We start from the raw sequence: 13,494 nt of genomic DNA, 5'->3' as shown, positions 1-13,494 counted from the left end.
CACTATGTGACTTGCCCATCTGCACCGTATTAAATTACTTGGGGCTTAAAAAGCTGTATGAATCCTAGCCGACACCCCAGCCGCTACCTTGCTCAGACAGGCATGCAAATCCCCTGCGTGCATTTAGTGAAGTGGTTTTTTCACCCTGGCAGCCGGTTTGCATCAGTACCTTTTGGTGAAGTGATTTATTTTTTCCTCCCCCCCCGCCCCAAGGTCCTAGAGCAGGGTCAGCATGGGAGGAGCATCCATCCCCCTGGCCCTGCCTGCTGTTGTAGGGCTGGATTAATCCTGTTTTCAGGCACCTCTGCCACTTTTTTTCAGTTAAACTGGGCTTTAAGCAGCCCTGTTGGCTCTGAACCTCCCTCCTCATCATCTGCTTATCAAAATAGTTGGAGATAATTTTTTTTTTCCCCAGGGCAGCCACCAGTTTGTGGATGCCAGACGGTTCCTGCTTTTCCTCCCTGAAGCCGAGTCAACCCAGGGGGCTGCGGACACCCACGGGCTGGTTTCTCTTTGGTTTTCATTTTGTTTTTACTTTGGTTTACTTTTTTGTTTACCCAAAAGGGTCAACCACAACCAGATTTCACTCCATCAGCAGAATATACCTCCACGTCTCCCTTCAGTGCTGGTGCTGGGGAACTGGGATTTGCCTTGCCTTGCCTTGCCTTGCCAAGACCCTCCTCATCCTCCGTTGTTGGCTTTAATACCCAAACACCCCCAAACCCACCTGGCCTCCCACACATGGCTGGAAACCCTCTGTGCCCACCATGTCCTGGTTTCCCTTTGACTCAACATCATCCCACCAGCGATGGCTGGTGACTATGGGAGGAGCAGCAGAGCAAACAGCCATGGTCCTTGTCCTGGCACCGGCTTGCTGTCGCTGCTGCCTGTCCCTGGGTGAGTCGTCCATCCCCTCCCACGGGCTCCAGCTCTCACTTCTCCAAGCCATCTTGCAACGTGTTCCTCGTGCTCCGTCCTCACCGCTGTGTCCGGCCTTGGCGTGCGGCAGTTCCCATCCGTGCCGGCCAGCCCGGCGCTTGTGATGAGCTTTGTGCTCTATTTTATCTGGTGTTTCTCCAGACTTTAGATAAACCACAGATTTTTTTTATTCCCCCCCTGCCCCCTCCACTCCAACAGCTCATTTTCAGTTGCATCATTTCATCCAAGGAGAAAGGAAAGACAGCCTAGAAAACTTGGCAGCCTCCTTCGGATCACCTTGAAGCCCCCCGCAACCCCCTCGCTGCTTCCCAGCCTCCTGCAAGCGCCCACACCACTCCCCACTTCCCACCCAGCTTCTCCCATCCTTGGAGGGCTGCGCGGGGAAGGGCTGCGGTTGAAACCAGCCTCTGCCTTCCCATGCCCCTTCCCCGACCTCCTCTGCCTTTCCCCTCAGCGTTTCCTGCCTTATCGCCTCCCGCAGCTGCAAAATCGGGCCCCGATTCAGCACGGAGGCATTGGGGATGGACGGGCAAGAGGCTGCATCTTCTCCCCCCGCCTTTTCTCTCTCTGTTACACCTCCCCATTCTGCATAACCTCAGGCTGTGAAATAGGAGGTAAATATTTTTCAGTGAGCCATCCCCATCACACAACCAGCTTCGCTGCTATTCCAGGCCAGGCACGTTTTTAGTGCCGTGCCTCACCCGTTCCTGCATCCAGAAACTCCCAGCGCCTCCTGCCAGGAGCATGCACGCCTCTCCTCCGTTCGCGTGCCTCCCGGGGCTGCCTGGACTTGCTGAGCAGCTGGGAGCTGCCAGCACCCAAAACAACAAGCCCGTGGGCGTGGGGCAGGGCTGGGAGCATCCCTGGCACATCCCGAGCACACCTCTGACCCAGCCGCGCTGTCGTTTGCGGTGGAATCGCCTGGCACCGTTGGGCCACCCTTTCCCTCTGCTTCTATGGAGCAAGGACGCAACCTGTCCAAGAGCAGGTGGTGCAGAAAATAAGCGGCTAACTGCAGAAATGCAGCAGCGATGGGGGAATGCATGATTTCCTGCAAGCACTGTCTAGGAGGGCGCAGCCTGGGGAAGATGCTGCAGGCATTGCTGTCACCTGCCCCTCTGTGTCCAGCCAGACCTGGAGGTGCAGGTGAGCAGCCGTGCGCTGGCACCCCTTTCCCGTCCCTCCTCGCCTCCCTCCAGCCCCGCTGCGGCTGCGCCATGTCAGGATGGGATAACCTGAAGCTGGGAGCTGGCCCACATGCGGCCAAGCAGCATCCCCAGCCCCTCTCTCCAGGTGTTTTTGGGCACGGAGCTTTCCTGGTGCCGAGTGGGTGGGTGAATCCCTGGCAGGCACCTCTGCGTGGGCAGCATCCCTACCCCACGGAGCCGCAGCATCTCTGCCGCCTGCCGAGTCCCTGCTCCATGGGCAGTGGGGTCAAGGGGTCGCCCTGGAGACGAACCCAATTTCATTTCACTGCCAATTGAAAATAAGTTTTAAGCCCAACTTGCAAATAGATCGATTTTCCTTCTCACCAACATAACTGAGCCCAGTGTGCTGAGGCTGTTTTACACCCCAGCGCTCCAACAGCAGCCTTCAAATTAGGTCACGCCAGGGCACGGACTCCATGTCTCCCAGCAGCATCCTTCCCCACGCCCCCGGAGCTGCTTCCCCACTACCTACCTGGCCAGGGATGAGGGCTAAGGCTGCTGCCTCGGAATCTCCTGCCCCGTCACTGCATTTTGCTTTGTTTTTTGGTGGTATTTCGCTTTGGCAAGCTCGGGATAAGGCAGCGGGATGGAGCAGTGGCAAGGGGTGGCTGTATCAGATGGGAGCTCCTCATGGCCCTGCCGTAGCACAGTTAAACCACAAACACCAGGAGCGGCGGCTGAATATTAAATAAAAGATTTTACTTTTATTTAAAATAAAATGCATTTTATACATAGTCTTGAAACCATAGACTACAGGAACGCAGCACTGGTTATTCCCCGGCATTAGGCGGGGCAGGAGATGGCTCCCTGTTAGCGTTAACGCTGCGCTGGCTTAACGAACGGGGAGGTCCTGGCCCCAGGTATCAGTTAGTGAGGGTGTTGTGGCGCAGCTCTGAAATACTATTTAACTTAGAAAAAACATTTACTGGACTGAAATTGGGTTTTTCTGGGTTTTTTTTGTTTTTTTTTTGTTTCTCGGTTACTCTCCTTACCCCTTACAGGCATACTATAGTTAATGCTGATAAACCAGACCTATGCAATATTCTAGCTGGTTTGTGAGACTAGTTTAAAAAAACTGTACATTCTTATAAAATTTGTGTTTTTTACATTAGTTACACAAAACCTGTACTTCATAGACCTTTACTTCATATGGCAATGAAAAAGTTTGCATATCGTAGGCAGAACAGTGACTATGCTGGTGAATACTAAAAGTGTCATAATACAATACGGTGTAAAAATAAAATAAAATTAAAAAATAAAAGGACAATATAAATGATTATCAAAAAGCAAGTTAACAGATAAAACCAAGCTATAACAGACTAACAGAAGATCATCTTCGAGGCCACACGCAACTGTCTTCAAAGTCATGTCAGGCACCTGTAGCAGTCCCGGTGCATGTAGTGTGAAAGGAGAGATGGCGATTCTAGCTGTGGGTAGGACGACTTCAAAACAGGTCAAATGTACAGAATAAAAAAAAAAAACCACACAAAAAAAAGGAAGAGAACACTCATGCATTAAACATGATAAATAGACTTCATATAGGTTAAGCCCTGGATGGCTTTAGGAGAAGATGGCTTAGAGTTTTCTCAGAAAATTGGCTGTTTTAAGTCAGTCAAATCTTATCCTGATCTGCCCATCAGATTCTGTATCTAAAGGCCAGCGTCACGATCGCCTGGCCCAGACACGGTCTTGTTATAGCAAATTAACAGAAGTGCTCATTAGTGCACACAGATTAACTGGTCTGGCAATGCAAAAATTTTCATGATTAAAAAAAAAAAAAAGATACATTTCAAGCTTACTTTATTAAGCAGCATATTTCAAAGAACAGCTTTTTAAAGTTAAATATTAATATGGCCATGGGGTTTCCTCTCGGTGTACAGTACATGGGACTCACACCCAACCACTGGTCAGTTTGTAGAACATCTCTTCGTCCAAGCTCTCATTCTGATCTTTCGCTCGTGTTGACAAGAAGATGTAGCCGCCGATGAACTCGTGAACCACTTTGCAATCCACCTCCGTGCAAATGAAGGACACCCGAACATCATCTGCGAACTCCACCGTCACCTAGAGGGCAAAAACCCAGGGGTGAGCCTCACCAGCGCCTTCCCGAAGGAGTTACACTGACACAGGCTCTTCCTTTCTGCCTTATGCTTCTTTTCTGTTAGACCAGGTGCCTTTTCCTGTTGCCTGAGCAAAAAACAGTGATGTCAATGATGATTTGGACTTGATGATCCTATGGGTCCCTTCCAACTTGAGATATTTCATAGAATCACAGAATCATTAAGGCTGGAAAAGACCTCTAGGATCATCAAGTCCAACCCCCAACCCAACACCCCCAGCCCTCCTAAACCATGGCCCCAAGTGCCACGTCTACATGGTTTTAGAACCCCCCCAGGGATGGTGACTCCCCCGCCTCTCTGGGCAGCCTGTGCCAGCGCCTGACCGCTCCCTCGGTAAGGTAAAGACATTGATCCTAATCTCCAACCCACACCTCTCTGACACAGCTTGGGGCTGTTTCCTCTCGTCCCGTCACTGGTGACTTGGGAGCAGAGACCAGCCCCCCCCTCACTCCAGCCCCTCTCAGGCAGTTGCAGAGAGCAAGAAGGGCTCCCCTCAGCCTCCCCTTCTCCAGGCTAAACCCCCCCAGCTCCCCCAGCCGCCCCCCAGCACACTTGTGCTCCAGACCCTGCCCCAGCCCCGCTGCCCTTCTCTGGACACGCTCCAGCCCCTCAAGGGCCTCCTTGTCCCGAGGGGCCCAAACCTGAGGCCAGCATTCGAGGTGGGGCCTCCCCAGGGCCGAGCACAGGGGCCCCATCCCTGCCCGGCTCCTGCTGGCCACACCAGTGCTGACACAAGCCCGGGGGCTGGTGGCCTCCTTGGCCACCCAGGCACTGCTGGCTCATGCCCAGCCGGCTGTCAGCCAGCACCCCCAGGGCCTTCTCCGCCGGGCACTTCCCAGCCCCTCTGCCCCAGGCCTGCAGCGTTGCCTGGGGTTGGTGTGGCCCAAGGGCAGGACCCGGCACTTGGCCTTGTTAAAGCTTATTTTATGATGCAATGATTATTGTTAAAATGTTTAGATACAGAAATACCTTTTATTGCTTTTTAAATTATTTTGTTCTCTGGTGACTCAGAGACAACGACCCGGCGTGTTTGCACCGCTCGGTGGTCAGCACGTGGCGACAACCTCTTTGCTTCAAGTGAAACAGAGACCGGGCACAGACCTGCCGAGGGCTGGAATTTCTTTCCAGTTTTCCCTGCGAGCGTATTCTGGTTTCGTACGTTGAATTTTGGCTGCAGAAATGCTTTATGGGGGCTGGGGGAGCTCATTTTGAAGTGACTGAATAGACTGTTCATTTATTGATGCCTGTTACTTTTTTGTTCCCCCATCACTGACAGCTCGGCGGGAGGGAGGGGGATTCCCAGCAGAGCATCCAAGCTGAATAATTGGGATATCGGGGCTTGCAACTGGGTCAAAACAAAGACTCTGAGGCAGAGGGGAAGCTGAATAATTTCTCCAGCCACTCTTAACGAGCCGCAAACCGCAGGAGAACAGCCCTCACGTACCCCTGGCAATTTTAATCGGGGGGTTGTGCTGAAAAGGACCACAAAAAGTTTGTCCACCCAAACGTAACGGCTGGGTAAAAGCCCATCTCGGAGCCTAGTGAAGGGTCTGCTGTTGCTTTTCATGGCTTGCGTGGAAGTCTGAAGTATGTACTGCAAATAAAATGAATTTTTGTACGGCTAAGACCCAGTACATTTATGTTACTGGTTAGGATCAAGCCTGAGCACCAGTTCTGAAGTTTGATTTTATTTAGCTGCCTTTGAGTGGGTGTTCAGTGACCGGAGAAAATTGTTACGCATTAGGTGCGTAAATGGCTGCGTTAAAGAAAGATTCTCTTTTTCTTTTGTTTTGCTTCTTTTTAAGGGCCGTACTCAACTCTAGCAGCAGTTAGGACAAGATCTGTGAGATCTCCAAGGACGGTGGAAAAGGGAGGAGAAACTATATTACATTAATGTAGCCAGATGGGACGCGCTTTAGAAAATGGTGATGTGAAAACCTGACTTTTTAAAAGCCAGCTTACAAAGTCAACTTAAAAAAAAACCCCAAGAGCGGCGTCCGTCTCATGTAACAGGAGCGGGGGAAGCGGCCAAAGTGTAAAACACCGGCTCACCATTTTAATCTCCCAGTTCACATTCCACTGCTTCATGTTGCTGAACCGCCAGGTTTTGACGGCGTCGCCCGTGCTCGCGTCCATCCGTATCAGCCGGTTGTAGGCGATGCCGATGAGCTCCTCCTTCTTACCCCCCTGGAACCTGTGATGACACGGCGAGGGATTAATAAATGCACGGCCGTGATACGCGGCTACGCGTGTTAAATTCAGCAGCTGAGTTAACTTGTAAAATCGGTTTTGTAAGTCGATGCAATTAATGCTTTTCATTTCAGTTCCAGTGCAACTTCCACAGCTAAGGATGCGCTGCAGATTTAACGTACTCCATGTATTTATTAATTAAATCCCTCCTGTTCTGCCCAGCAAACCCACCGACCTTGCAATGAAATGTGTGATGCCAAACTCCGGCAGCGACTGCCAGGCTTGAATAAACCGCATCTTCGCCTCGATGAGACTCATCTGAGCGACGTTCTGGTGGGCTTCCAGGATGCGTGCCGTGATCTGCGGGCAGCCAGACACACCGGCTTTAGGCGAGGGGGCGTGTTAGCGGCACCACGACCGCCGCGCGAACGGGTAACGACGCGGGAGGCGTTTGGGAGCCGGCGCGGTTACGAACAACGCAGATAATTGATAATTTCTATCCTGAGGTATTATTTCAGCTACGACTGCTCAAAGCCTGCGACCACGGCTGATAAACGTGGAGCTGCTTTTGCTTCGTATCTCCAGACATATAAAAGCAAATATAGATCTGAGCTGTCTGGAGGCAAAGAGCCGCTCAGGCTCGTCTAGTTTAAGACGCAGGATGTGAGCAAAATGCAGGGCAAATTTCTGGTGTAGGGTTTCTAGTTTTGCAGTGTAAATCATTGGGGACCATTATAAAAATCAAACAGGGCCCAAGTTTCTCCGGGGGGGGTGTGGGTTTTGTTAGTATTTTCACTGCTGCTCTCCAAACCAAAGGGGTTCTAGACTATTTCAAGTTTTATCTTAAATTTATCTTAATTTTATTGTTGCTGTCACTTACCAAGTCTCTTACATAGCCTGGCTGTAGATGGCAAGGCGGAAAAAAAAAAAAAAGAAAAGGAGGCAGAAAGAAAAAAAAGCAATCAGAAATACGGCAACAAAGCAAAGAAAAAGTGTAAATCAACTGCAAACCAAAGTTCAAGCAAAAAAAAAAAAACCACATGCACCATCTCTTAGGCAGAAAAGCAGCCAAAGTGAACGTAAGGATGGAGAGCGGACAAGCGAGCGGAGACTCGCCCCTCGTGCCAGCGCTGCCTGAGCACCGGTGCGGTCCCAGCCGGCTGGCACCGTGTAGGGATGGTTTTGGTCCCGCTGGTGGATGAAGGGGAGGGCGAAGCTGCTGGCTCAGAGGAGAATCTGTGTCCTCACGCTCCTCTCCACGCCTCTGCACAAACTCAAACCCACTTACTCGCAGAGGAAGCTCGGTAGCTGACTGTGGGCCCTTAGCTCAATAGCTCCTTTTATTTGATATATGCTGGGAAATGATGGGGACGCTGCTCGCGGTGACAAGCGGCTGCAGGATAACGTCAGCCGGGGCACGCAGGGCTGCGGGGGGAGGTGGCCTTGCCCTGAGGGTGGACAACCCTGGGGGCTTTCCTGGGGACGCATTTGTCCTCGCAAGCCAGCTGAACGCTGCTCCGACACCCAGCTCCAGCAGAGCACCTCAGAGCTGTGAGTAAGCTTATGTTGGGGTTTTGTCCCCAAACCCAACCTTCCAACCCTACGCGGAGACAGACGCCGCCCGAGTGGGTCTGGGGCTGGTGTGGGATCAAGCGCCTCTATAAATCCTCCAGCGAGGCCCACTGCCAGTTCCCATTTCAGCACCATCTGTGGGCTGCGTGACCTCCTCCTCCTCCTCACCCCGTGCCGGGGCGCGGAGGGACCCTCGCGGCCAAATTCCTTGCATTCCCGTGGCCTCCATCCTTCCATCCCTCCCAGCCGTGCCGGCACGCGTGCGTGCCACCGGCAAACATCCTCCGCTGCTGCAAGCTCTGCCCCGGCCATAGAGGAAAAGCCTAAATCTGGTGTTCAGCCGACATCTATAGGGCACCCGGCATTTGTGTCGCAGCCGCCGGCCCGGCCTGGAGCTGGGCGAGGGCTTGTGCCCCATCCCTGCGGTTTGATGGAGGTTATTTTTATAACAAGGATACCTGCACGGTAAGCAAGTTCTGCGATCTAATATTTTTCCAGGTGCCTCCATTCTACTGAGTTCAAACCTAGAAGGTATTATATATGTTAAAATGGTATATTTATGCAGCCTCTCCTCCATCCAAGTGGATATAAAGGCTTATTCAGAAGAATAATAAGGGCTATATAAAATATAACTCCACTGCCAGGAAATCGTCGTGCTGTGCCAATAAAAAGTTACATTTTTCCTGCTTCTCTGACTTGCTGCCTTCTTCTGGGTTTGGAGGAATCGTACGTAGCCACAGCCAGCCTGACGCACACAGGCTGCGGAGCTACAGCTGAACAATTAAGTCACCGAAAGGCCATGGAGCAATGCCTTACTTATTTTTGTCACCGTCCTGACATATAATGTCTTTCAGAAAGTCATGCATTTATTTCCAGCGCAGAACAGTTCGGCCCTGTCATGCATGGACTGAATGCAGCGTGGGGTTCAAGCACAAGTCACAGCAACTCAAAATGAAGCAATGTTTCAAGGACTGGCATTTGGAAGTAGTGGAAGAGCAAAGAGAGAAATACGCAAACCGCATTACAGCCAAGTCTGGTTAAAGCACTGCAAACAACTGCAACTCCACTGATCCTGAGGATTTCTGCAGGGACTCTGTGCAAGGAAAGGGGTTTTAATCCCAGCACCGGGGACTGATTTCATCTCATCGCTGCTACATCTGCCTGGGGAGAGACTGGGGCAGCTGGCCCATGCTTTGCTGCACCGTCACTCGGTATCGGCAGGGGCAAAAACCATTCCCCCGTTTCAAACCGTTCCCCACGTTTTTAAAATAAATGTAAATAAATTTAAAATGTATTTAAAATAAACGGTTCCCCGTTGCTGAGGCTGTGTACGTGCACCATCGCATACTGTACGGCATAATTAAGGTGGTGGGTGCCATCCCCAGGTGCTGGATCGAAACCACACACTTCAGCTGGCATTTCATTTTAGTAACCGCGTGCATCCGATTAAGTGACAACATCCAAAACACGTAGTGTTAAACACTGGCTACCGCTGAAACGGGTGCACGGTCAGCCCGGTCCACGCCAACACCGCGCCGGGAGGGCGGGCGAGCACGTACCTGCTTGTTCTTGTACTTTTTCAGATAGCGAGGAGAAACCAGGCACTCGGGGTTAATGTCGGTGGCGATTTGTTCTGGGATCAGCTGCGGGTCTGGGTTTAAATGCTGCATTTTCAGGAAGGAGAGGATGTTCTGTACTTCCATGCCGTAGGAGCTGTCGGCCATCGTCTTGCCCTTGGAGGCCAGGCGGCAGGCGGCCATCCAGCTGGCGTACTGCGTCTCCTGCCCCCCAAAGAGAGACCCACGCCCATCAGAGCCATGGGGGTGCCACCTGCCCCCCCAGATAAAGCTCCTGGGAGAGTTTATTTTCCTTCCAGCCCCCAGGGACTCAAGCACACACAGAGACGGGCAGAAACCAACGTGTAGACCACAGCCATGGGACAAAGCCAAGGAAGAGCAGGGGCTCATTTCCTACTCCAAAGTCACACGTGTGCTCACATGCAACGCTGAACGTTGAGTTCAGACACATGTGAAGGCATTTTGTATTTTATTTTAATTAACACCAGCCACACAGCACATCTGAGCATGAGCTGATGGAGGGCAAAGGGCAAAGAGAGGGTGATAAACTTACGTTATCGCAGCGAAGCCATATTTCATTCATTCCCTCCGCCACCGGAATCAGAAGTTTGATGTTAAACTTCTGACCAGAGATGTTCACGTCAGGGGTAACTTCACATCCTGTAACAAGGGAGCCAGTGTTTAACAGGGATGTGAAGAACTACGCTTTAAAAAGAGGGGGGAAAAAAAACAAAAGAAGGAAAAGAAAAAGCAAAGTGCTCCAACTAAAGGGTGTCCGACAGCATCTCAGTGCTGCAAAGATCTTACACCACATCTCCAACGTGATGAACACTCTACACAGGAGGGATAAAAATTGTGTCAGGTGTCTCTTTTTCCAAGTGACAGGAAAAAAGGGGGAAAAAAGCAAGAGCTGATCTGAAAGCAACGCAGCCAAAGCTAATGCACGCCCGCAGGATTCATTTCATAGGTCCTGCCTGGCCTCGCAAATGGACCTGATGGCCGGCAAATACCCTGTGACCCTGCAATTCTCATGAAAGGGTAAGAAAAGCTGGCTGGATGGGCGCTGACTTTCACATGAAACCCCTATGCGTTATTTCGGCCGGGTGCATCACTGCTATGGTCAGTGGCGAGGTGTGAGCATCCCACTTTCGGTGTCTGGAGAGAACTACAAGTGCTTGTATAAACACCGGGGGGTGATGAACTGAACGAGCCAAGTCAGCCCGGGCGCTGCTTCAACACCGCCTCCGAGATTTTTTAAAAGTGCCGTCACAGCAGATATGTCAAAAGCTCCCAAAAAGGTCCTGCGGGCCAGGCTTTGCGCTGACTGCAGCCCGAGGTCGCTTGGCATCACATCTGCTCCTGCCTCCACGGGATAAAAAGCCTGAGCTTTCTGCAGTTTGGTGGCTGCCGGAGCAGGAATATTTAACTTGCCATAAGAAACGTCAGCAACAGAAGGAATTTAAAAACTCCTGGAGTTGAGTGAGGCTGCTCACAACCAGCACCAGGGAGAGGAGGAAAAAAATGTAAAGGCAGTGGAGGAAGAGAATGGTCTGTTCCCTCCAGCGCAGCGTGTGCTCTCTGCTGTGGGAGTTAGTTCTCTTCCTTTGGATAGCCACGACAAAAAGGAGTACGGCAAGTCGGCTCCCCATGGTGCTGGGGAGCCGGCGGTGCTTCCCCTTGGGGTCACACATACCACGTACTCACTTTCTAGAGTTTAAGTATATGCCATGTTATCAAACCCAGTCACCCTCAGTCCTTTCAACATATCTACCCAACCCTAGGATGGCAAGCCAAGAAGCAAAATCAGTGGGAAAACAAGACGCAAGAGGAGCAGTCTATTACTGGAATGAAAGCAACGCTGCTTACGCTTCTCTTACCTCTCAGGTTCATCTGGTGTGCAGGAGTCCCGTTGGATTCCTCTTTGCTTTTATAGCAGGAGATGGAGGTATCTTTGAAGGTGCACCAATACGGCTTGTAGCCTTTCAAAGTCAGCTTCTTGGGCCTGCCAGAGGGACATTACATTTGGTTTAAGCTCCTAAACTAAGCTGCTGCACCAGGGAAACTCATTTCACCCTTGAAAACCTGGTGTGAGCGGCCTGGGGTCTGCCCACCCCCAGGATGGCCCCCGCCTGAGAGCTCAGCCGCCGCTCACCATCCCTTCGCTACAGTGTTGGGTCAAGAAATTGTGCTGCAATTGCAAATTTGGACTCTCCAATCCCATGGAGGTCCCACTAACTTGGGGCAAGGTGGGGGGAGCTGGAGAACTGTATTATAAAAATGGATGTGTCCAGGAACTGCTGCAAAATATTCCTCTTCACCTGCCACATTAAACTGGGACCCCTTCGCTCGACTTCTGAAGGGAAGCGGTACTTCTAAAAGACTTGTCCGTCAAGCACATGCATGGGTACGCTCGTCGTTTTCTTTTTAAATACTCCACATCAGAAAAGGTTCAGTTCCTTCCTATGGAAAACACGGATTTTGCCCAACTCTGCAGAAGCAGCGATGGCCCTGCGAGCCCCTCCCGGCATGGCAATACCCTGAGCCTGCTCATCCCACCACGAGCCCAGGACCTTTGAGGAGCTGCAAGTTTCTGATTTTCTTAAACCCCTGTCATTTCTAAACCCGTATCTGCAGTTTCTCATTGCAATGCATTTCTCACGTCTCCATCCCAGGAAACAGCTGCTCAGCCCTAATCTGTAGGGTGGCCCCAATTGCTTGTCCTCAGGGCTCTGCACTTTCATTTCCAAGCAAAAGCGTGCTGGGGACTGCTTGGGGAAATCAGGGAGGTGGGGGAGAAACACGGCGTCTGCCTGAACCTCGCTGCTCCCACACCTCTGACGGACATCTGAGCTTGGGGCACCTGCTGCCTCCTCCTGCCTTTGCTGGTTTTCCTCCTCCTGAAGCCCTGGCACACCCAGGCAATCTGCCCCGTGCAGACTTTACAACTGCAACTTCCTCTGAAAGCTGTCTCCCACTACAGAAGAAGTCACCAACCTCCAGCCAAGCCATCCTACATGTGCAGGTTTTCCCATCCTTTGCTTTGCAACCTTCACTAAAGATGCTTTAATGCATCTTTACTGTCTTGAGGTCTTTTGGGGGGCTCCTTTAAGTTGCAGGCAGGGCATTTTGGCTGGCACGGGCAGTAACCCAGCTGGCAGGGGAGAGAGGAACATCCCGAGTCTCTGCAGCAACACCAGGCAAGTATAGGAACATATATATAGGCCTTATCTATAAGGCATACTAGGGACATGTATTGCAGCTCCTCCCCAGTGAAGGGGACACAGAGGCACATCCAAAGCTGGGCCAGCTCCTAACATCGTGCCATTTATGTTGTGTTTCTGGCAGTAAAATACTTCCTGGCCCTCATTTTTAGGAGCAAATGGCAATTCTGTGCTTCCCTGCCACGGCAGGACAGCCTCAAATCCCAACCTCAGGGTTCAGCCTTGCACCGGCTGAGGAACCAGCAGCCTCTTGCTGCTCCATCTCCCGCCCCACCAACTGGCACGCCAATTTGCAACTAATTAGCTCCCTGAGTCGTGCCTAATTTTATTGGCAAATAAGTACATCAAAGGAAAGAATAAGTTTTTTTGTTTGTTTGTTTGTTCAAGGGGGGAAAAAACACCTACTCAGATACAGGGCACAGGCTGCAGCCCTGAAACTTTGCCCCAGTTAAGACAGACCGCAAGCCCAGACGGACGCGGAGACCTTATTAGTTCACCTTCGGAGAGGGAGAGAGCTTTTCAGAACAGAAGTGGCAGGTTCTGGCTCCGGAACCAAACAATTAATAAAATAAAGGCTCGTTCCAGAGCTATTTCACTGCCCACTGCTTTTGTTCTATATCCTATAGCTATGAAATCTCATCACTGTTTCCAGAACTTTCACCGTAAC

At 51.3% G+C, this 13,494-nt stretch overlaps 1 protein-coding gene across 5 annotated transcripts in view; it reads right to left on the bottom strand.

Moving 5' to 3' along the window:
* Nucleotides 1-2,825: 2,825 nt before the first annotated feature.
* FERMT2 (FERM domain containing kindlin 2) overlaps nt 2,826-13,494 on the bottom strand; it is a 52,420-nt gene continuing 41,751 nt past the window's right edge. For 3 of the 5 annotated variants that reach the window (XM_075104319.1, XM_075104321.1, XM_075104322.1), the window contains 6 exons: nt 11,484-11,608; nt 10,160-10,266; nt 9,589-9,810; nt 6,693-6,817; nt 6,320-6,461; nt 2,826-4,211 (listed from right to left, as the gene is read on the bottom strand). In XM_075104319.1, the coding sequence (XP_074960420.1) occupies nt 4,038-4,211; nt 6,320-6,461; nt 6,693-6,817; nt 9,589-9,810; nt 10,160-10,266; nt 11,484-11,608 (895 nt within the window). In that variant the 3' untranslated portion in view covers nt 2,826-4,037. Of the gene's footprint in view, nt 4,212-6,319; nt 6,462-6,692; nt 6,818-7,337; nt 7,359-9,588; nt 9,811-10,159; nt 10,267-11,483; nt 11,609-13,494 lie in introns of all 5 variants that reach the window. The other 2 variants (XM_075104318.1, XM_075104320.1) reach the window with 1 other exon arrangement.

The sequence above is a fragment of the Phalacrocorax aristotelis genome, chromosome 9, assembly GCF_949628215.1.
Source record: "Phalacrocorax aristotelis chromosome 9, bGulAri2.1, whole genome shotgun sequence".
Lineage (NCBI taxonomy): Eukaryota > Metazoa > Chordata > Aves > Suliformes > Phalacrocoracidae > Phalacrocorax > Phalacrocorax aristotelis.
Note: the sequence above shows the minus strand (reverse complement) of the source record. Positions and strands in the feature narration are given on the sequence as shown.